The sequence below is a fragment of the Mustela lutreola genome, chromosome 3 (genome assembly GCF_030435805.1).
Source record: "Mustela lutreola isolate mMusLut2 chromosome 3, mMusLut2.pri, whole genome shotgun sequence".
In the NCBI taxonomy this organism is placed as follows: domain Eukaryota; kingdom Metazoa; phylum Chordata; class Mammalia; order Carnivora; family Mustelidae; genus Mustela; species Mustela lutreola.
In genome coordinates this window covers 30,076,674-30,101,541 of record NC_081292.1, presented here as the reverse complement: position 1 = coordinate 30,101,541, position 24,868 = coordinate 30,076,674, and the positions used below count along the sequence as shown (strand labels likewise).

The following is a 24,868-nucleotide window of genomic DNA, read 5'->3' as shown; positions in this document are numbered from 1 at the left end:
TCAAGGAACAAGTGATAGATGGGCACAGCTTACTGGGCATTTTCAAAAAAGAAAACATTCTCTTAATGCTTATCACAGAGGGAATGCTATGGCATGTTTTTTCAGAGCATAATTTTACCTGAAGATTTAGTTGGAAAGGAATATATCATCACCAAAATTACATGGATATATCATAATACTGAATATGAATGAAATTTTAACATAAGATTTCAAAAAAACTTAACACTTGTGGATCACAGTGAGTAACTTTGTGTTACACTCCTTTTATCTTTCAGATACATAATCACTGTTGTTCCTTGGTTGACTGGGTATTTCTAGAAACGTATGAGAGGTAAAATGTTACATGTTCAGTGAAATTTAGAAACAGGAATTAGAAGGAAGAGGTTATTCCTTTGCAAGTTTTTAAAACACAATCCATCCTTTCATTTATCTCAATGCCATGCCTATTAAACTGCAAGGAATCTTCTCTAATAACTGGTGAATAAATCTATACTCATCTTGATTCATACTGTAATCACATTAATTTCTAGTATTTAAGTGACTAGACTAAATTTAGAACTTAAATTCTAAATGCTCTGTTGTACCCTAACAGCCGGATTATTTGAGCTGTTCCTTTGTGTGCACTTACAAGTGACCTGAGGGTTTAAGCCATTATATTCTAAGTATAATAAGAAGTATAGTACACATAGACATAGCTATATATTATTGCTTTGTAATATACCTGTGTAACAGGTATATATCTACCTGTATAGATAAAATATGGTGTAGTTAGTGATGTAGTAGATTACATTATAATATAGTATAGTAATTGTGCACTATTTGGTGTTTTGCTTAAAATTATCTGGTTAACACTTCCCTAAATCATAAATGAAAACTTGAGCTCATCTCCCTAAAAGTTTGTTTTGGTCACATATTGTATGAACTAAAGACACAACATGGCAAAAACTTCAGCAATTTCTCTAGTAAATATACTGGCAGCTAAGATTTACCACAATATTCAGTTCTAGCAGATTTTGTTTTAAAGATTCCTAATAACCCAAAGGGCTTCAATTAATGATAAACATTAAGTCAGAATGAGGCAACATGCATTTTTTGGAAACCAAGCAATAGGTTTATTTCTAGTTAAGAGGAAGTTAAGAATAAAATAACCTTATCAGCTCCACACTACCCTCCCTTCCTGGGCTGGGCAATGAGGTTGGAAAGATACTAGAGAATGCAGCCAAGTGATAAAGTGGGCTCAGGTTTCCCTCCTGGTACTGCCCAGGCACAGGTACGTCAACCTCAGTACTACTGACACTTCTGGGCTGGATAACTCTTTGTTGGGGTAGGGTACTGTCTTATGCATTGCAGGATGGTGAGCAGCATCCCTGGCCTCTCCTTGCTGGGTGCTAGTAGCACCCCTTCAATTGGGATAAGTAAAAATGTCACCAGACATTGCCAATGTCCCGTGGAAAGAGAGGAAGAAGGCAAAACTGCTCCAGCATAATCAGATTTGGATAAATGGTAAAGAAATTAAAAATAAAATTAGCATTACTATTTATTAAGGAATTCCTGGTCCCTATACCATAAGTATAAGTGAAAACAAACAGATAAAATATCAATTAAGCCATGAATTTTATGATGGAATATTAGACAAAATTTGAATTTTTAAAATTTTTTTCAGTGTTCCAAAATTCATTGTGCACCACACCCAGTGCTCCATGCAATAGGTGCCCTCCACAATACCCACCACCAGGCTCACCCCACCCCACACTGCCCCCCCAAAACCCTCCGTTTGTCTCTCAGAATTCACAGTCTCTCATGTTTTGTCTCCTCCTCTGATTTCCCCCCAACAATTTGAATTAACATTTGTCTTAATCCAGAAAAGAGAATTTTCAGAATTCAAATTAAGGGAGGTTACCTGGTTGACTGCATCTGCCTTGTAGTTTCTGGATCCTCAAACATCTTCACAATTGGTTCTGTTTCTGCCTGAAGCTGTTTCAGTTGTGCAACAACTGTGGTTCTTTTTTCTCTCAAAGCTAATTAAAAATGCAAAGGAGTACTCTAATGTTAAACTATACTGCTCACCATGAGGATGTCTCTGGAAAATTTTCAAGTTATTTAAATTATGCATAAATTTATTTACCCCCAATATATTCATATGCCAGCAACACCAACTCAATAAGTCTCCCAGATCCATTTTTTTTTTTTCTTTCTAGCAGTGCAAAGGCACATAAAGAGGGAATCTTCTTCTAACTCTTAAAGAAAACTCAGGAATATGCAGATACAGCCTGGGGGAGGGGTGTCTGCTAAGGAACAATTATCTAATTCCACATTTCAGAAGCTTCATGTTTTTATATTTGTTCTCACTGAATGTTCTCAGATGAATATTATCCCAGAGTTTCTGAACAAAGACTCAGAGGGTTTACATATGACTATAGATTTTCAATTAGGCTGAATGGAATTTAAATCCAGTCAGTAATCTCTTTTCACTATAAATCTAATTCTGTAATCTCTCAAACCCAGTTCTAGTTTCTTTTAACTGTATTATGTAGAGTCAGAGAAAACTTGCAGGTAACCTACCCTGCAGACGTGTTTTAAACTTTCACTAAGAAATAGTTAACTTTTTCATCACAAACTAAAATTTAAAGAGCTACTGTCATTTACTATAATTAAAAAAGGTGACAATATTTAGTGTAGTAATTTGTGTTATATATTAAGAAGTACTACCACAACAGCATTTCTTAAACATAAAAGGGTATCCGTGATCAAATTTTGGAAAATGTCAATTTAAACAAAGTAAATTGTATTTCTCTATTGAAAGCATTCTTAGAATTTTTTAAAACACCAGGTTCATAAGAGAAATAACACATTTTTCAAACTTACGGGAAAACTTTTTTTTTTTTTAAAGGAACATCTATTACCACAGAAAACAAGAATGTAGAAAACACCATACCAGAGTAGTTCTCCAATTTAAGTGCTGGGCCTCAGCCAACAGTTTCTGATTAAGTAGATCTGGGGGTATGACCCCCAAATTTGCATTTCTAACAAGCTCCCCAGGTGCACTGATGATCTGGTATTGGGAACAATACTTTTGAGAACCTTGGCTCTACCCAGATGATTCAAGATGAAAAGAAGTCTCTAAGGCACGCAGATACTAACTGAAAAAGTTAGCAGGCCAAAACCAGCAGCATTCCCAGATCATTTCTAAGAAGACAATCTGATTCATAAGCCCAATTCTGATGTTACATACTATGAACTGAACATATTTGAAAATCACGTGTTCTTTTAAAGAAGTTTCATACCTTTTGTAATGAGAAAATAATATACTTTAGATGACATGTAACCTTCACGTTAACTTTCATTCACAGAACTTTTAAACATTCAAATAGTTTATTAAAGACTTTTGACTAAAGCTCTTTTATAAATCATAAAACTTTAACACATATCCTCAGTTCATGAGAGAAGCTGACAAAACTTACCATGTGGAATATCATCAGAATAAAGGTTTTTGTATACATCCATAGCAAAGTCTACCATGTTGGTATCACTAAGGAGATCCAATTTCCCTTGTAATAATTCTTTTTCATTATATATCTGCAAGAGAAAATTACGTTCTAATGAGTATGCCGAATTTCTCCCAAACAAACTGATAAACCACACCAACTCCACCGACAGGCACATGTAGTTGTTTTCTTGCCACACCAAGTAATTAGGAATCAACTAAATTTTTTTATTTTCTCACCATCTCACATCCACATGATAGGTACTCATCTCTCCTTGGGGTGGCCTTTTGTCTACCCACATATATTTTTCACTAATTCATTTGAATCCTTTATAATCCTTCCCCATCCATACCACTAAAACAGAACTAGGACCAAATAGATACACTAGCAAACTTACGTAAACTTACGTAAATGTGAAGTTTAGGGCAATGAGCAATATGTAAGGATCCTATCTAATAGTATTCAAGGAGATAGTAACCAAAATTTAAAAAAAAAATTTTTTTTAAAAATACGCAGTCATCAGGATAAAGCTTCAGCAAAAGATTTGCATATTAAATCCAATTTTGTCAAGGAAAGAAAAATGTAGGAAGATTCCACATTTCAAGCCTGTAAAAAGATCAAGGTGATCCAATAGTACAGCCACGAGATCAAAACTGAATCTTCCAAACTCTACAAAGAACTCCAACAAATAAAATAGTAAGAAAAGAGAGAACTGAAAATAGCTATAAAATTTTAATAGCCATTTTACAAGAATATAACCAAATAGCCAACAAACACCAAATATCTCAACTTCGTTCATTGTACAGAAAATGCAAATTAAGCCACATTAAAAGCACAAACCAAAAAAAATTGCAATACCAGTGTTGGTGTAGATTTAGAGTAACTGAACATTTACTCTTCTGGCAGAAGTACAACTGCTTTGGAAAACTGTTTTCATCTTCTAAAATCAAAAATACTTTTTGATCCAGTAATTCTGCTCCTTGATACCCAAGAGAAATGGGTGCAAATATTCAAAGGACATTTCCAAGAATGTTCATGGCAGTACTACTTGTAAGAGCCAAGTTTATAAACATTAGAATGGTTAAACTGTAATATACTCCTATAACAGATTAACATTCAGCATTCAAATCAAAGAACTACAGTTATCCTACCAACTTGGATGACTCTCACAATGTTGAATAAAGTAAGTCATACAAAGCAGTACAATGCTTAATTTCATATACATAAAATCAAAACCAGGCAAAAACGATTCTAGATCAGACTAGCGCTTACCATTGGGAGGTGTGAGTAGTGACCAAGAGGGATCAGGGGAAGGTTTTTAGGATATTTGTAATGTTTCATTTATTGGTCTGGATGGTGGTCATGTAAGTGGGTTCACTTTGAAAAACGGTGCTTGTATTTGGCACTGTTCTGTATGAATGCTATATTTGATTAAAAAGTTTACTTAAAAAAAAAAATCGAGGCTTCCTTTCAGTGTACCCTATAGAAACCTAATCTTGTGAAAACATCTTTCCCTAGCATGCCAACCTCTTCTTGCCACTCCATTAATAGCTTTTAATTTGTATTGTCTCTTATCTATTATAGATTCAAAACCCTGCTCCTCAGCCATCAGATCTTACTGGCCTCTTAAAACAGTAGCTGCTTATATCACCTTCCCTAAATTCTGCCTTATACCCACACATACTCTGTAGAGGGCAGACAGTAAATATTCTAGACTTTTAAGCTAAGAGGCAAGAATCTAGGAAACTAGGGGCACCTGGGTGGTCAGTTGAGCAAATGGACTCATGGTTTCAGCTCAGGTCATTATCTCAAGGTTCTGGGATAGAGCTCCACATGGGGTTCTACACTCAACAGGGAGTCTGAGATTTTCTCTCTCCCTCTGACTCTGCCCTCCCCATTACAACTGTTCTCTTGCAAGCTCTCTCTCTAAAATAAACAAGTCTTTAAAACAAAAACAAAAACAAAAACAAGATAGTATAAGTACTATAAAAGTTTTCACAATTCCTTTTCTTTTTGAAGCAAAAAATAATGGACTAAACTTTTTTGTAAAAGAGATCTACTCATGGAAGTATGAAATTGGGGGGTGGGGTGGGAATTATTTCACTTAATCGGGGTACAAAGTTAGTGTTCTATAATTGAAACTGTTTGCAAATGTTCATCAGTTAAAAATTATTTTTAGGGGCACCTAGGTGGCTCACTCAGTTAAACGTCTGCCTTCGGCTCAGGTCATGATCCCAGGGTCCTGGGATCAAGCTCCACATGGGGCTCTCTGCTTAGCAGGGAGCCTGCTTCTCCCTCTCCCTCTGCCTGCTGCTTTGCGTACTTGTGATCTTTGTTCTCTGTCAAATAAATAAAATCTTTAAAAATTAAAAAAATATTATTCTTTTGACATTTCTTCCTGCTGTCATCCTCTACAAATCCAACATCCATACTGATGACTCCTGAGAAACTCAAGTCTTAAAATTTCCCACAACTTTTCACAACTTCCATTTAGTACCTCATCTCCAAGATTTCAACTTAAATTCATCATCTCTTTCACCATTACCATTAAAATGCTTCATTATACCCTCTGTTCTTTTTAATTTTTATATCTCCCTTTTTGGTTGTCATTTACTACATTAGATCCATTTTTAGCTATTTCAAAGATCTTCTCATTAGTACTATCATTGACTCCATCCATTTTCTCCAACTAAATACAATTCAATGTCCATCTTTATTTCTGGAAAAAAGTTGTCTGTCTTCTACGTTCTGGCTAGGGACGACTATAAAATGTTTCAGAAACAGGCAATAATGCTATTTAATCACATCTGTGCTTTTCTCTGCTAATAAGCAATTTCTAAATGACATGTAAGTCTACCTCCAAACATTTCTACACTCCTTAAATAATCTTCCACTGCTCCTATCACTCACAGAGTGACTGTCACCAACTCCTACAAATGTATAATTTTCAATCTCAGTTGGGCCATCCACACTTCCCAATCCTTATACTTTGGTCAGTTTTCTCAGTCCCCATTTCCATTCCTTATCTCACTCTACTCTCACACAGGATGGCCTAGCTTCCTAATGGAAAATATTCAGGAATACTCACTTTGTCCCAGAGGGCTAAGTGCTTTATATGAATTATCTCATGTAATTTTTCTAACCCCATAAGATTTGTGGCAGTATCAACACTTTACGCATGAGACAGGCTTTTTTTTTTTTTTTTTAAGATTTTATTTATTTATTTGACAGAGATCATAAGTAGGCAGAGAGGCAGAGAGAGAGAGGAGGAAGCAGGCACCCTGCAGAGCAGAGAGCCCGATGCGGGGCTCCATCCCAGGACCCTGGGATCATGACCTGAGCCGAAGGCAGAGGCCTTAACCCACTGAGCCACTCAGGCGCCCCGAGACAGGCTTTCTTAAAATAAAAAACAGCTCTGAAGTAGAGATATTAAATAATCATTAAAAGTCTTCATGCCCCTCGATTTTACAGCTAAGGACACAACAGAAAACACAACAAAGATCCTGCTCTCATAGAGCTTACATTATCCAGCAAATTACAAATATACCAAATTGTTACTATTAGGAATCATGATCGCTGTCTCCATCCTAACCATCTAAAACTCAACTTAAAACCTATCCTCAAAGTCCTTTTTGCCCACCGAATAGAATCTCCAATTTTGATAGCACTCTGCCCCTACTTCTGACCCCCCCCCATATGTAATTATAGACCTTTATCTCCTCTAAAGGATAGGTAAGTTTTTCAGTGGTGAGATGTCTGGGTTTTACCCTGGATTTAACACAACTCCATGACAGGCCTATACTTAGTAACTGCTAAGTAAACCTGTCTTCCTTTTGGGTGTATTTCAGCCATTTTACCAACATTATCTACAAAGAGGCAAGTACTGAGCAGTTATTTTCTCAGCTGCTCTTCATAGTTTTGGTCTTACCCTATGAAAACCTAATTTACACTCACATATTCCTTCCTGTTATGTATCTGCCTTGTAAGACAAAAGTGTAAAGAACACAGTACAAGAATATGAACTTTGGCTGATTTAGAAGCATTTCTACAAGTAGCTGATAAAGGATTTCAAATATGGAATTTTTCTATTCCTTGATCTTTGGTGAATTATCCTCACATATCCAAAAAAGGAAAAAAGGCAGAATGTACTGTTTTATGCAATTTATGCAAGCTCTAAAATACAGATATAAGTACATCCTACGTAAGGAGAAATTAAAAAATAAAACAAAACAAAAAGAACCTCTCATGACAAAGCTTTATATTGCTTTATTTTTAAAGATTTTTTTTTTTTTTTTTTTTTTTGACAGAGAGAAATCACAAGTAGATGGAGAGGCAGGCAGAGAGAGAGGGGGAAGCAGGCTCCCTGCTGAGCAGAAAGCCCGTTTCGGGACTTGATCCCAGGACCCTGAGATCATGCCCGGAGCCGAAGGCAGCGGCTTAACCCACTGAGCCACCCAGGCGCCCCTATATTGCTTTATTTTTACATTCCTGAAATTTATTGAAAATAAACTTTGCTTGTTCCCTAATATCACAACTTTAGAATCCCGTTATGTGTTTAGAAAAGGAGCAGATAAATTTGAGGATTAAACCTGTCTAATGAACAGTTAACTTCCAGGAAGATCTGACGTTATCACAACAATTTAATGTTTATTTGCAGAGATTTTCTGTTTTACTGTTGAGCCATAAATCCACTCCCCAAATTTAGAGTTCCCTAAGTAGGCTTATGTTGTAGCTCGTTTTCAGATACAGAATTCATTTACTTTTCTGGCCAATAATCGAGTCCCTTCAACACAGTAACATTATTATAATTACTAAAACGTGCCAACTTCCTAACAAATTCAAGGTATAACTAAGCCCAGTATTTCAAAACTTTCAGGATTTAGACGTTTTGAAATGAGGTACCAGAATCACAGGCTAATTCTAGGTATCTTGAGTAGCTAAATGAAAGTTAACCTTCATGTTACTCGAAGTCTGTATACACCGGAAGACCACTTTTAAATTAAAAAAAAAAAAAAATGTCCAGGGTTGTTGGTTTTCTTTTTCCTTTTTGGCGGGGGGAGGGGGGTGGCGGAGGCGTCCCCATCCGACAAAATATGGCACGCTTCTAGGAAGTGGCTACTTGCCGAAAAACCAGGAAAACTCTCTGCGAAGAATTCAACTTAATGTAAATTAAAATACTAGGTATTTCAGTGTAAGAAAATTATTCCAAAGATCGGCAAACAAAAACAAAGCCAAGCACACCCTTCCCACAGTTCTCGAAAGAGCAAACAGGATCTGTAACATTCCGATTTGCTTCTTGAAGCAAGCGTTACTGCAGGGAAGCGGCGAATGGTTGGTCAACTTGCGAGAGGAACTGACGCGGAAGTCCCTCTGGCACTGTCACCTCCAGCAGAGAAGCAGAGACCTCTTCCTCCCCTAAGTTGCCTGCTGTCCCCTCACTTCTCATCACAACCAAATTCTGCAGTGCTAATTAACTGGGACGATGCTAAATTACCGGCCGATCCTTACTCCCGAACGCAGGACCAAACTCGCGGCCGCCTCACACGTGTATCAGGCCTACGGCTATCGCCACAGCCTCTAGGCCTCGCCCCGCGCCTCATACGCTCCCACGCCTTCCTCGCGGTCAAAGTCCCCCTCACCTCTTTTACGGAGAGAAACTCGAGCAACGGAAAGACTAGGTGCCGATCCAAAAAGTGCGCGATCCGAGTGGTCAAGTCGTACTCCGCCATCTTGCCAAGTAAAAAGGGAGTCTGCCCACTAAAACTTTATTGACAGCGCCGACAAAAGAACAAACAGGTCCGTGTTGCGCAGGCGCAGTGGTTAAACAAGCTAAGGGTCAGGGGTGGGGTTCAGCCCGAAGCGCTCAGAGAACAACGGCGCATGCGTGCGGATCCTCCCTTCCTTTGGGCAACTCTGGGATTGGGCGGAGCCGCGGGCGCTAGTTCTTCTGTTTGCAAGTTTGCCGGTTCCTACTCTCCGTTCGGCTAATAAATTTTGCAAAAATCTGACAATTGACTGCTAAGGGATAGTCCGTTACTTTGGGATGCGGCAGAAGACGAGATAACGAAGCCCTTGCTCTCCGGAAAGTTGCGTAGAAGGAATTCTTGAGGTTTTATTTAGCATATAGTGATCGTTTTTTAATCTTTCGTTAAATTAAGGTGGACGGGTTTCTAGGCGGGAAACAAGTTAAGTACTTATCGATTATGGTAAGAGCCATCATTGGGTGGGGGTGGTCGGGCTGGGCCTATTTAAATAGGGAGGGCTGGTTAGAGGAAAAAACAGAATAACCATTTAACTGAGAGCTGTAGTGGCAGAAAGAAGCGGCTAAACTGGAGCCAGGGTAAAACCAGGGCTGGTGGATGGCTTAGCAAACAAAAAGGTCACGAGACAGGAAAGGACTTGGTATATTCCAAAAGCTAAATATCCTGTGAGATGAAAGACGTTGAGAAGGGCCAGGTCATGATTAAGGTAAGGAGCATGGATTTTATTTTAAGTGCTCTGAAGTCTTCTTTGCTAGTCCGTTTTCATCTTTCAGGCCTCTTCATTTTGGACTGCCTCAGGCTCTTGGACCTCTTCTCTATGTAAGTCAATACCCTCGGTGATATCATTTTACCTGGGGGCTTTAAGTGTAGTTTGTACATTGACAACTTCCAAATTATAAGCCAATACAGAATATTAACCGCAGAGGAACATATATCTAGCAGGCTACTCAATATCTCAATATTAACATGTCCAAAACCAAACTCCCCCATGTAGGTCATCAAAACCTGCTATTTTTGTACTCTTCTCCATCTCAGTGAATGCTAGTTCCATCTGTCCAGTTGCTCATACCCAAAACCTTGGAGTCATCTTTGACATTTTTCTTTCTGTTACACTGTGCACTGAATTCACCAACAAACCCTTTGGCTTTAACATCTGAAGCATATCTGGAGCCAATCAGTTCACACACCAGTTCCAAAGTCCCTAGTCAAACCATCATCCTGTCTTGCATTGATTTTTAGAGTAGCTTCTTCACTAATTACCTTGCTTCCCCTCTTTTCCACCTGTGATTTATTCTCAAAAAGCAGCCAGCATGACTTTTAAAACTTAAATATGCTCGAGACTATCCAGGCCTTGTTATCTTGCACTGACCTCATCTTCATCTCATCTCTTATTGTTCACTCTGCCCCAGCTCTAAGCAACACTATTTTTCTTCTGTATAGACTTCCCTATTTAGGACCTTCATATGAATGGAATCATATATGTGTCCTTGTCTGACTTTTTTCACTTTGCATAATATTTTCAAAATTCATTCAAGTTGTAGCATTTCATTTCTTTTCCTGGCCAAATAATATTATATGGCTATACTGCATACGGTTTACCCATTCATCCACTAGTGGACATTTGGGTTGTTCTCTCTTTTGGCTACTATGGAACTGCCAGACTGTACTATCATTTTGCAAGATGTTAACACTGGGGGAAATTGCATAAAGGATACGCAGGATCTTACAAATGCCTGTGAATCTACTATCTCAGAATGAAGTTTCAGTTAAAAAAAATTCCTAGACTTTGGGCATAAGAAACTGGGTTCCCACTCGTAGATGAGGGGAGAATGATAAAGGAATAGGTATGGGTGCTAAAATCAGGAATTCTGTTTCAGACAGAATAAGATCCCTATTAGATATCCAAGTGGTGATCTGTAGTATACAAATTGAGATACTATTCTTATCAGTTGATATAGTTGTTACCACTTACCATGCATGTAACCTTGTACAGTAGACCTTCCCCCCTTATCCATAGCAGGTACGTTCCAAGACCCCTAGTGGATGCCTAAAACCATGGACAATACATAACCTTATATATATTATGCTTTTGCCCATGCATACATACTTACATGATAAAATTTAAATTATAAATTAGGTACAAAGTTTCTTGGAAGCCCAGAAAGTAAAGTTGTAATAGAATATAGACAGAAAAAGAGGAAGTTAAAGAAATAGCAGCCAAGGCTTCCAGCAGAAGTGAGCTGGAGCAGAAGAAGAAAGCAAGCAGGTACAGTATGGAAACTTGCCAAAAAAGGAAAGAGGACATTTTTGAAAAGTAGAGAGAAATAAGATGCAATTCAGTTTGATTAACATTTTGAAATTTTACCATGTGAAAGGTATTAATGGGAATATATAAGCAGTAAAAGCTATATAGGAGCTTTCAAACCAATAGGTGGCAATTATTTATTCATTCTGTATAAATCAAATACAATGTTCTAGGCCCTGGGAATATAAAAACAGAGCACCTTCTCTAAAGAAGTTTATATTCAAAGGGGAGGAGATGGATACAAACAGATAAATACATACTTTGTCCAGTGGTGATGAATACTATGAAGAACAGTATGCAAGGCAGAAGTTAGATAATTGTGGAGAAAGACTTCCAGTTTATATAATGTGATTAGGGAAGGCCTCTCTGGTAAAGTAGAATGTGAAAAGAGACCTGAAGGAAGTAGGGAACCTGTGGCTCTCTAGAGGAGAAAGATTCCAGGTAAAGGAATATTAAATATAAAAGTACCAAAGCAAAACTGAATGCATATATAGAGAGAAACCAGTTAAGAGACTATTGAAATAATTCAAGCACGAGATGATGGTGGCTTAGACAAGAGTGATAACATTGAAAAAGTTGTGCACAGTAACAAAATTCTGAATATATTTTAAATGCAGAGCTATCAGTCAAATAAATAAATAAAATCTTTAAATGCAGAGCTATCAAAATTTGCTAATGGATTAGATGAGAAAAAGGAGGGTCATAGATGACACCAAGGTCTAGAAGAACTGAGAGGCCATTTACTAAAATGAGGAAGGGTGTGAGAGAGGCATGTCTTAGAGGAGAGAAGTCAAGAGTTTAGTTTTGGACATACTATGTTTTGGATGCCTATTAGACATCTAAATACAACTGATTAGGCCGTGGTGTATAGGAATCTGGAATTTAGGAGATAGGTAAAAAAAGCTGGAGACAGAAAACTAGATCTTGTTAACCTATTGGTGAAATTTATAAACGTGACTGGACAAGATCAGAGTATGAGAGTGTTTGGAAGGAAGGCTAAATCTTAGGCATTTCAATTTATAAAGGTTGGGACAACTTAAGTCAAGTAAAAAAGCTAGAGAAGGATGGGCCAGCAGGTGGTGGGGAGAAGAGGAAAAGCAAGAAAGTGGTGTCCCAGGCCCCAAAGGAAGAGAGTGGTTCAAGCAGCAAAGAGAACTATGTCAATTGGTGCTGTTGGTTCAAGAAGACAACTGAGTATTGTCCTTTGGCTTTCAGAAATATGCAGGTTATTGTTGATCTTGATAAAAGCAGTTACAGTGAGTAGCAGATGAAAGTTACTTTGTGCAAGCTCAAAAGATGGGAGAAAAAGTGAAACAACATATATAAACATATCCTTTGAGGGATTTTACTAGAAAGGAAGGCAATGAAATAGAGCTATAGATGTGCAGTCTAGGGAGGGTGTCTTAAAAGTTGTGTGCATACTGATTGAAATGATATAATAGTTCTGTATATAACCGTAATGGAAGGATAGAGTGTTAGCAGAAACTGTAGGGAATATGAAAAGATCATGGATCCCAATCAGGCTGATCCCAGAGACTGATTCTCAATGGGAGTCGAGAGAATGGAGAAATCTTGGTGGGATGGATATCTTTTGTATTTGGACTGCTGAATTTTTACAACAGCTATGGAAGAGAGCCTTGAAGGTGATTGAGGAACAATTTGAACTTGTATGTAGAGAAAGAAAAACAGGAAAATGGCAGAAATATTTCAAAAAGACTGCTTGGGAAGGTAGCTGAAGATTGAAGACTAGGGGAGGATATGCCAGAAAATAAGACAGGGGTCAAATAGTAGAAAGCTTATATGAGGAATCTGAAATTTATCTGAGGTCATGAGGAAGCTTAAAGTATTTTTGAGTATGAAAATGAATAATTCTGTGTTTCAGGAAAATAATTCTGACAGTTGTGTGGACCGTGGATTAGATAGTGAAATGCAGCCAGACTATAGGAGGTCTTTAAAACCAGACTGGGAAACTTGGATTTGATCAGATAGGAAATGGGAGCCACTCATTAAGTTCTTAAATTTAAAAAAAAAAAAAAAAAAAAAAAAAAAAGGTTAAAAAAAAATGAAGACAGTGTTGTTTTGTCCTTTAAAATTAAACTAGAAGTGATTTACAAGTTGGATTAAAGTGGTGACAGATTGGAAACTCTGTTGATTTGCCTGGCTTTTCCCCTGGAATTTTCCTTGCTGGTTTATGAAAATATCTTGTTTCTTTTTATAAGAGATTTAGCCCCAAATATGGAAAATCTGACTTTCTTGCTTTATTTCCTTCCTAGTGTTTTAGATAAAAAGAGATATTACAGAAGAACAGGCAATACCTCACAGGGGTATTTGATTGTCATTCATTTATAGGATATTGATTAAATACTTTCCATTGGCTTTTACCAAGTCCAGGGAAACAAAAAAAAGAAACCAATCTCAGCCCACATGGAGCTTACAGTTAATGGGTGGTAGCAGGTGTGCAAAATGTAAAATAATCTTGGCATAGTGTGAGAGAGTCCATGCACAAAGGGCTCTTGGGGGTCCAAGGGAGGGAATGATTTGCTGCCAGAGGAAGTTGGAGCTTCATTGGGAAGGTAGTGTTTGACTACCTCTACCTGAATAGATGTAGCTAAGAAAAGAGGAAAGAATGTTTCAGACAGAGAGTTAAGCAGGAACATAGGCTTGGCCTTGAAAAAAAGCTTAACGTGATCAAAGATCACATTGGAAAGGTCTTTATGCCTAGAGGGTGCTATGTGTGATGTTGAATGGCAGAACACGAGTCTGCATTAAGGGATCTTGGCAAAAATGTCAAGGGCACTGAGGATTTTGCTATTAAGTTTGAATTCTAGCTTGCAGACCAGTTTTCCTGATAACTCTTTTCAAAACTCCCTTGAACACATCCTCTTCCTCTGCCTTTCTAGTTCAGTCCCTGATCATCTCGTGTATAGATTACTGGAAAGTCTTTCAGAGGTTCTCATTGCCCCAGATCCTGCACTTACCTAACCTGTCCTCCCTCTACTGTCTGGATGACATAAATATACATCTAACTTTGCTATGAACTGAATTCTGCCCCCCAACTATCAAAATTCATATGTTGAAGTCCTAACCCATTGCAGCTTAGAATGTAACTGTATTTAGAGATAGGGTCTTTAAAACGAGTCATTAGGGCACCTGGATGGCTCAGTTGGTTAAGCATCTGCCTTCAGTTCAGGTCATGATCCCAGGGTCCTGGAGTCTAGTGCTGTGGCTGGCTTCCTGCTCAGCACACACACACATACTCTCTCTCTCCTTAATAAATTAATTAATTAATTAAAAAATAAATTTAAAAATAACAATTAAAGGGGATAATTAAATTAAAATTAGGTGATTTGGTAAACCCTAATCAAACATGACTCATGTCCACATAAGACAAGGAGAGTAAGATACATACATATACAGAGGAAAGACCAAGTGAAGAGACAGAGAGAAAATGGCCATCTACAAATCAAGAAGAGAGGCCTTTAAAGAACTCTGCCAACACCTTGAATTTGGACTTCTAGCCTGTTATTAAGCCACCCAATCTGTGGTACTTTGTTACGGCAGCCCTAATACACTAATGCACTTCGCACTTCCTATTTCATATAGTAAAAGTCAAAACTTCTTAGCTTACTATATCAAGTTCTTTAGAAACTTATGTCTTTAGAACCTTGTGCCTTTCCATGCTAAGTTCTGCTCAAACCACCAAGTTTATTGTTTTTCTACATTGAGAAGCAAGAAAGATCCCAAATAAACAACCTAACCCTACACCGAAAGGAACTAAAGAAGAACAAGCCCAAAGTTAGTATATAAAAAAAATAATAATAAAGAACAGAACAAAAATAAATGAAGTCAAGAACAAACATTAATAAAAAGATTAACCAAATGAAGAGTTGTTTCTTTGAAAAGATAAACAAAATTGTTAACTCTAGCTAGCCTAACCAACGAACAAAAACAAGGGATGCAGATCAACAAAATTATAAATGAAAAAGACATCACAACTGGTACAGCAGAAACACTAAGGATCATAAGAGGCTTCTAGAACACCTAAACACAAACAAACTGGACAACCTACAGGAAATGGAAAACAAATTCTTAGAAACATACAGCTTATCAAGACTGAATCAGGAAGAAACAGAAAATCTGAATAGACAATTACTTGTAAGGAGATTGAATCAGTAACAAAAAATCTCCCAATGAAGAGAAGCCCAGGACCGAGTGGTTTCACTGGTGATTTTTACTATTTAAATAAGAATTAACACCAATGTTTCCAAAATAGCAAAGAGGAAGGAACACTCCCAAACTCATTTTATGAGGCCAGTGTTATCCTGATAACAGAACCAGAAAAGGATATGACAAGAAAAGAAAACTACAGGCCAACATAGATGGAAATACTCTCAAAAAATACTAGCAAACTGAATTCGGCAGTACATTAAAAGGATCATTCACTATGCTCAGTGGGATTTATCCCTAGGATGCAAGGATGGTCCAACATATGCAAGCCAATCAGTGTGATACAGCACACTAATAGAATGAAAAAATAATCTTATCATCTCAATAGGCAAAGTGTGTGTATTACACATCCACATCTAAGTGTTTTTTAAGTCTTTTTTTTTCCAATATAATTATTTGACAAAATTCAACAACTATTTATGATAAAAGCTCTTAATAATTTTGCTATAGAGGAGCACATCTCAGTATAAGAAAGGGCATGCATGACAAGCTGAGAACTAACATCAAAGTGGTGAAAGGCTGAAAGCTTTTCCTCTCAGATCAGGAACAAGACGTGTGTCCACTCTCACCACTCCTATTCAACATAGTCCTGGAAGTTCTACCTAGAGCAATCAAGCAAGGAAAAGAAATAATAGATATCAATTGGAAAGGAAGAAGTAAAATTGTCTCTCTTTGCAGATGACATGGTTTTATATAGAGAAAATCCCTAAGACTCAACCCAAAACTCTAAGGTCTAATCAGTGAATTCAGTAAAGTTGCAAGATACAAAATTAACATAAAAATCAGTAGTGTTCCTATACACTAACAACAAATTTTTCAGAAAAGAAAGAAATCAATCACATTGACAGTAGCATCAAAAATAAAATACTCAGGAGTAAATTTAACCAACAAGGTGAAAAATCACTACTCTGAAAACTATAGGACATTGGTGAAAGAAATCAAAGAAGATACAAATAAATGGAAATGTGCCTCATGTTGACAGAATAAAAGAATATTGGGGCATCTAGGTGGCTCAGTTAAGCTTCCGACTTTTGCTTTAGACTCAGGTCATAATCTCAGGGTCGTGAGATCAAGCCCCATGTTGGGCTTGCACAGAATGTGGAGCCTGCATAAGAGTCTCTCCCTCTCCTCTGGCCTTCTCCCCCAACAAAAAAAGAATTAATATTGCTAAAATATCAATACTGCCAAAGCCATCTATAGATTCAATGCAATCCCAATCAAGATCCCAATGGAATCTTCTACTTTCTACAGAAATAAGGAAAAAAAACCTTCTAAAATCTGTGTGGAATCAGACATGTCATTGTTTCATTACTTTCTCTCCAGCAGGTCATTCAAACTAAAATGCCCTTCTGCCCCCTCCCACCTCATTGTCCACCTTTTCACTTCATTCATATATATATATGAATGAAGATTAACCAAATGAAGAGTTGCCTTTCTGCCCCATATATATAATATGTACATATATATATGTATAATATATACATATTATATATATATAATTTTTTTTTCAGAGATCACAAGTAGTCATAGAGGCAGGTAGAGAGAGAGGGGGAAGCAGGCTCCCTCTCGAGCAGAGAAGTAAAGAACCCGATGCAGGGCTCCATCCCAGAACCCTGAGATCATGACCTGAGCCGAAGGCAGAGACTTTTTAACCCACTGAGCTGCCCAGATGCCCCTAACTTTTCACTTTTTAAGACTCCAATGAATCATCATCTTTCCCATTCTGTGTTTCCCACTAGCGGGGCATATCTGAAGTAATCAGTCTCTCTGCACCCTTTCTACTGGCAACAAACTTTTATCTCAGCCCATAACAGTCTAACTCACTTTTTTTATTTTTACATGGTTTTTTTTTTTTTTTTCCTCCTTCTATACTAAAGACTACGTGTGTATAAGGACTTGAGTATAAGGACCATGAATATCTGTCTTTGTAGTCCGCATTCCTGTCTTAGTACCTAGCACATAACAAGCACTCAGTAGCTGCTATGGAAATGAATAAATGTGTGTAGAGACTGGATATCCAGACCTACATGTTCTTGGAAGAAATTCAGCCATATTTTGGAATAGTTTTAATAAATACCTATCACTACTATAGGGGACACATATTTTTTAAGATCCTTTTGTGATTTAAAAGCTCTTATTTAATAGCTCTCTTGGATATTTATAAATAACACTAAATAACATTATTTGTAATCCAGTTACCCCTTTTATATACTGCATACAGATGCCTATTGCATTTTTTTTTAAAGATTTTGTTTATTTGAGGGAGAGAGAGAAATAGAGAATGAGCAGTGGGAAGGGGACGAGGAAGAGAGAGAGAGAAGCAGACTCTGTGCTAAGCAGGAAGCCCAATGAGGGGCTCCATCCCAGGACCCAGAGATCATGACCTGAGCCGAAGGCAGGTGCTTAACCAGCTGAGCCACCCAGGCACCCCGCCTATAGCATTTTACTGTCTGCCTTCTTTAGTTATAGTTCCAGTTCATTTATTCAAAACACATTTGTTCCTATTTTGTACCAGACACAGCGCTAGATTCTATGGGTTTAAAAAAAAAAAGACTAAAATGCTGTTTCTATTTAAAGGAACTCATAGGTAGACAGGACATATGGACATAAACCAGTAGTTATACTTCAGCGTGGTTAGTGCAATGATAGAAATGTAAATGAGGAATTAATGGACTAGTTTAATTAGATTGAAAGCACAGACGTATCTTGCATCTAGTTGTTAAGCCTTCCCCTCCCCCCCCGAAAATAATTACTGCTTCTTGGAGTGTGTATCTGCAGAAGATAACTTTTTCTTGACCTATTCTCTTGCACTGGAGGAACCTTTTTGCAACTCCTTATGTACTAATTCCACCCAATGCCTGTGTGAGAATTTCCAGAAGCCTCTGTCCTGCCGTCATCCTCGTTAAAGTATCAGAGAGAAAAGGCACCTTTGGAGGACTTGAATCCCCTTCTTTCTTCACTTATCACCTCATATAAAGCTGGATTGACTGCTAATTCTATTCTACTCTGAGAACTTGAAATAAGAACAGTGAAGGATATTAGGCAAAGGGAACCATCACTGCTCTTATCTGTCTCCAACACCAGGACCTGGAATGTGGCTACCCCATTCTTGAGGCAAGTAGCTATTACCAGTAGTTGGGAGTATTTCAGAGGAATCTGAAAGAATTGGGATGAATCTAAAAGTTGACAAGCTAATATAAACCATTAGCCTCTTCAAAACATAATTAAAATACCTGTATATCTGTTCAAATACTTCTAATTCTGTGTGTCTTTCATAGAATATTCTGTGTTGGTATTATCTGTCTTTAAAAATTCCTGCAGTCCAAATAAATGCTTACTGGCTGATTACCAGACCAATGTGGTTGGTTAACATATTAACTGATAGAAATAGGTACTGAAATGCAGTACAGGCTTCTGATAATGGCATTTGCCATTTGAACACATTCTCTCATATGATAACAACCAGCTCCAATTATCTGGCTAAAAGTCCTATTTAGCATTTATTTGGAAATCTTGCTGCAAAAAATGTGGACTCTTTAAGAAAGCAACTTTTTTTTTTTTTTTTAAGATTTGTTTATTTATTTATTTGACAGACAGAGATCACAAGTAGGCAGAGAGGCAGGCAGAGAGAGAGAGGAGGAAGCAGGCTCCCCGCTTGAGCAGAGAGCCCAATGCAGGGCTTGATCCCAGGACCCTGAGATCATGACCTGAGCTGAAGGCAGAGGCTTTAACCCACTGAGCCAGTGGGTTAGGCGCCCCTAAGAAAGCAACTTTTAAATTAAGTTCCCGTGTTACTCTAAGTTACATATCTCAGGCAATGCTGGAATCTACTGGCTATGAAGGAACTAAGCTAGTACTGCATGCCAGTCCAGTTACTGCTGATCTAGCCAAAAAACAAAAAGTAAATATTGAGATGCTGTAGGGAGCCAGGCAGAATTTTCAGCCTGAAACCCAAACAAGGAAATACAGTTTTCCAGGGACTCCAGCTCCCCAAGCAGAAGAGTTAAGTAGAAGAACAGTAACACTGTTTATACTTACGGTATACACTTTGTCATATGTATTTACTTCATCTGTTTACATGTCTGTCCCTTCCACTGAACTATGAGTTCTACAAGGTCAGGAATGAGGCATATTTATGTCTATACCCATGTACCTTTTGGAGGAAATAAAGAAAAGTTGGGGGGTGGGGGGGAGTCCTGTAGGTAGCCCCGAAGGAGAATAATAAGAGGAATTCATTGGAAAGCATTTAAATATTTTAATATTATCAAACTAACCAGATGATAAGAGACTATGGATGTCGTTATGAAGGTTTCCCTGACTTTCTCATTTAGAACAGCTTTCTCCAGCATTTCAACACCTTGTCTATTTCCCTACAGTGCTTATCACCATCTATAATGACATTGTTTATTTGTTTACTTGTTTAAATCTTTCTCACCTCAAGGTGATTTCAAGAAGGCAGGAACCTAATCTGTGGTCTTGTTCATTACTGTCTTAAAACTATTTGTTGCTTAATAACTTTGCTGAGTGGATCTCTGAATGAATTAGTATGTGTTATTTAGGTGGAATGCGTTTGTGTCCGGAAAATTTCTTACGTGATTCAAAGAGCTTATATACCAGGATACAGTGGGCACAACGAGAGGTAGGACTATTGAAAAAGAAAAGAATGTGAAAATGCCTTGATTCCTGGTATTTGAGCTCTAAAAAAGAAATCTCCCCTTTTTATTCTCCTGTGTGACAGTGAAAAATGAACTCAATACCATGGTAGAAGGGCGCTGGGTTAGTGATACTTTCAAGTATCAATCTTTTAAGGCTTCTCTGAGTCCTAGAGATCAGGAATGAGGGAGTTGTTGTAGGCATTAAGCTCGATTTACTTAGCAAAAGTATTCTGTACCTATTTTGTGACAAGAATTGAGTGGGGCCCCCGGATACAAAGATGGCTAAGAGGAAGGTTGTAAAGCAGCAACAGATAAAAATCAGAGCTTCCAGTCTACAGCTGCTGGAGAAGATCTGTGTCCTAACTTGACAGTTTTTTTTTTTTTTAAATCTCTTTCTTCATTTCTTTTTAATTTTTTAAAATAATTTTTTAATTAGAAATTTCCTTTTTCACTTTCTTTTTTAAAGCATTAACATATTTCTTTTTAATTTACAGATTAATCATCTAATTCTTTTCTGAGTTCTGTCATCTCAATGCTGAGCTTTTCTAATTCTGATTGATGATGTTCTCTCACATCTTGAATCACTTTCTCAATGACTTTTAGGCTTGTTTTGTAATGTTGGTTACAGTTTGGAGCTGTTTTGTTGGCACATCTTTCTGGCCTGCTTTCCTTTTCTGTAGGAATGTCAGTTTGCTCCTTATTCCTATTTCTTATATTTTTATATGGGATTTTCCCTCGATACTCTCCTTGTGCTCATTTCTATGGGAAATTAATTTTTTCTGAACATTTGCAGCGAGGCCAGTGGAGGAAAATCTTTTCTAACTTCCGCATGCTCCCTCTTCTGCTCTTGAGTAGTGGTCAAAGCCTTGGTGGCTTGCTGTCTGGAATTCTCTGACCAAGTTTCCTCCCCCTCTGGGCCTTTTCTGTCCTTTGGCCCAGTTGTCCAGCTGTTGCTGAGATTTATTCTACACGCCGCAGCTTCTCCTCGGTGTGGAGCCAGGCGCCAGATCAGAGCCCTGGAGAGTCGAAGGTTTTGGAGTCGCAGGGAGCTCTCCTGTCCCGGCCCCCGTCCTTCTTCGAACTGGAGTGCTGCCCCGACAGGAACCGACAAAGCGCTGGTTCCCAGGCGAGCTGCGCACCACTGGCTGCTAAACCTGGAACTGCCGCGTAGGCAGCGGAGGTGACGGAGCTCACCTGCCCGCACCTGCTTGCGCCTACCTGAGCTCCCCTGCGAGCGCCTATAGCAGACGTCTGGCCTCTTCACAGCCGCCGCCTGCTGGCTTCTTTCTTCCTCCCGCCCTGACCCTGAGAAGCTAATGGGGATTTGGCTCCATTGGCTTTTATTTGGGGTGCCCTAGCTTTGTCATAAATTTTGCCCAGGCCTTTTGGCTTTACCACCTAGTTGCTGTGTTTGTTTTTGTTGTTGTTGTTTCTTTTGTTTTGTTTTGTTTTTGTTTCCTTGCTTTTTCTTTTCTTTCCTTCCTTTTTTTTTTTTTTTTTTTGGTAGGAATTTAAAGATTTAAAAACTTGGGGTTCCACCATCTCCCCCCGAATCCATCAGCTGCATCTAAAGCTGAGAGAATTCTGAGATGAAGTAGATATGACTTCCACACGGGCTCTTTGAATTAAAGAGTGGTGCTAAATGTTTATCAAATGTGTACTTCCCCTTTTCCATATCATCACTCCCCATGCATATAGCAGCTCATTTCTTACTCCTACCAATTAAATCCCCAACTCCTTGGCAAGGCACGCAAGACTCCATAATTGGGGCCTTTCTCTCGTCTGACCTGCTGCACAACCTTCAGACTCCATGTATTTATACCACTGGCCTGTTGCAGTCACACACATATGACATCGCTTCAAGCCTCAGTGCTGCCGTGCTTGCCTTTCCCAACTTTCTTCTTCCGGCTAATTCTTATTCGACTTTCCAGATTTCATTACCTTCCTCTTGGATCTTAAAGCATCTTGTGCTTCTTGTCATTTACCAGGTAAGATGTATATGGTCTGCTAAAGTGTCTGTCCTGTCCCCTTGGCAGTAACCTGGGGATCATATCTTACCTCTGTGTGTCCGACATCACATCCATTGCCTTGCACATAGATAATTTTAATAGTTTCACTGCTTCTTGCTTCTACTTGTCCTTTCTGAGTCACTTTACCTACTACTTGGTAGTAGCTATGCCCTATTTCATTTATTGCAATGGTACATGAAAAGGAAAAAGAAAATCGAATTTCTCTCTGGCTCAGGTACTTCTTCTGAGCTTCAGATCATTTATTTATTCACTGCTTGGGTAGCATCTGCACTTGTATGTCTCCCAGGAATCCGAAGTCAAGATCCAGATGTCTACTACTGTTCCCTTTCCTCATCAAAGGCCCCTTATTGATCATGCTAGGAAACAGGAGTCACGCCAAATCACTGTTTTCTCAACTCTCCAGTCATCAAGTCCTATTGATTCCACCTTCCAAGCCCATTTCAGCTCCAATGTTTCCTAATCCACTGTCACTGCACCCCTCGAAGCCATGTAATCTCTCACCCGAAGCTCTTTAAGATAGATTCCTAACTCTATTCCTGTATCTACTCTTAACTTTCTCTCATCTATTTTACATATGACAGACAAAATTAACTCTTTGTGAAAATCTAGTAAGTTTGTCCTCTGCCTAAAACCACTCAATGGCTTTTCATTGTTTTTAGCATGAAGTCTGAAAATCCTTAAAATGGACTCTAAATTCCTGTTCCTTTTGGTCACTGATTTTCTTTAAATTTCTCAAATTCAGTCAGCTCCTTCCTGTCACCTGGTCCAGCTGTTTCCTCTGCCTGGATCATCGTCCCCACCCTCCCCCGCCCCCTTACCAGGCCAAACTCATCCTTTGGCTTTAATATGGTAATACTTTTCTGCTCTTTATAGTTATATTCACTTGTAAATGTGTCCCTAAAAATAGTTTGCATTTGCTTTAGAACTTTACGTAAGTGAAATCAAATTCCATAAATCTTTTTATGACTTGTATTTTATATTCAACATTATGTTTGAAGGATCCATCCATCTTAGTGACTATATAATCTGTTCATTTTTGTTGCTCTTGTAATATTCTACATTTTCTATTCTAAAATCAATGAACTTTAGGGTTGTTTTCAGTCTGGGGTTGTAATGAATTATGAGTAATGCTGCTAGGATCTTTCTTATACATGCATTCTGATCTATCAGTGCACGCATTTCTTCATGGCATATACTTCTGGCCTTTGACAATCCCACATTGTTCTCTGGAGTGGACATTCAAGATTATATCCATACCAGGAATATAGGAGAGTTACTACTGCTATACTTCCTTGCTGACACTTTTTAATTCATGCCAGTCTGATGGGGGAGTGTTTTGCCTACACTTTTTATAATAAATTGGTACTTTATAAAGTAATATAACATTATGTGGTCACTTGTTTCCAAAGCTGGCCACAACAACGCCTCCCATCTCACATGCCTTTCTGCAGTGTGATTTTGTAGTTTCCTCATTAAAAAATGGAGTCTGGGGACGCCTGGGTGGCTTCGTTGGTTAGGCAGCTGCCTTTGGCTCAGGTCATGGTCCCGGCGTCCTGGGATCGAGTCCCACATCGGGCTCCTTGCTCGGCAGGGAGCCTGCTTCTCCCTCTGCCTCTGCCTGCCACTCTGTCTGCCTGTGCTCGCTCGTGCTCCCTCTCTCTCTCTGATAAATAAATAAAATCTTAAAAAAAAAAAATGGAGTCTTTTTCTCTTCCCCCTAAACCTGAACCAGCGCCATGACTTGTTTTGACTTCTAGATCTAGGTCTTATGAAACCTAATAATATCCACTTTAACTCTCATGGAATCTAGCTGCCATATAAGTTCAGGAAAGACTAATAAATGATGAGAGACTACATAGAGAGAGGCCAAGCCAGCCCCTAGCTATTCCAACTACCCTAGCAACGTGCCAGACATGTGAATGAAGTCATCTCAGGTATTCCCACTTCAACTGAACTTTCAGCTGAATGCAACTTGATGAGTGAACCCAGCCAATATTATGTACAGAAATAATAAATAGTTGTTATTTCAAACCACTTGGTTGTGGATATTTTGTTATACAGCAATAGATAGTTGAGTGGTAATAGACATCAAAAGTATTAAAAATGCTTATATCCTCCATATCAATTTCTTTTAACAATTTATCTTAAGGAAACGTTTTAAAAGGAAGGTTTAAGGTAGGTACAAAAATGTTAATCATAGTGATATTTCCATTTTTTTAAAGTGGAAACAACCTCTATGTTTAAAATTTAAAATGAGGAGTAATTAAATTATGATGCTTTCATAAGGTAGAATATTCCAGAGGCAAAACTTCATTGAAGGGATTTTTAATGACTTTGGAAAATCCTGAAGAAAAATATCAGGTGGTGGTAAGGGCAAGATCATTATATATTTATACATATATTC

At 38.2% G+C, this 24,868-nt stretch overlaps 1 protein-coding gene and 1 long non-coding RNA gene across 3 annotated transcripts in view; one reads left to right on the top strand and one right to left on the bottom strand.

The window, feature by feature from the left end:
• Positions 1-9,278, bottom strand: part of EIF3E (eukaryotic translation initiation factor 3 subunit E) — a 45,101-nt gene extending 35,823 nt beyond the window's left edge. Inside the window, exons 1-3 of the mRNA XM_059165776.1 lie at positions 9,125-9,278; positions 3,462-3,576; positions 1,901-2,018 (exon numbers count right to left, since the gene is read on the bottom strand). Coding sequence (XP_059021759.1) covers positions 1,901-2,018; positions 3,462-3,576; positions 9,125-9,214 — 323 coding nt within the window. The 5' untranslated portion in view covers positions 9,215-9,278. The remainder of the gene's footprint in view (positions 1-1,900; positions 2,019-3,461; positions 3,577-9,124) is intronic.
• The window catches only part of LOC131826501 (uncharacterized), a 40,899-nt gene continuing 25,280 nt past the window's right edge, over positions 9,250-24,868 (top strand). Inside the window, exons 1-2 of one of the 2 annotated variants that reach the window (XR_009351625.1) lie at positions 9,250-9,691; positions 10,021-10,066. This is a non-coding gene — a long non-coding RNA (uncharacterized LOC131826501). The other variant, XR_009351624.1, reaches the window with a different exon arrangement.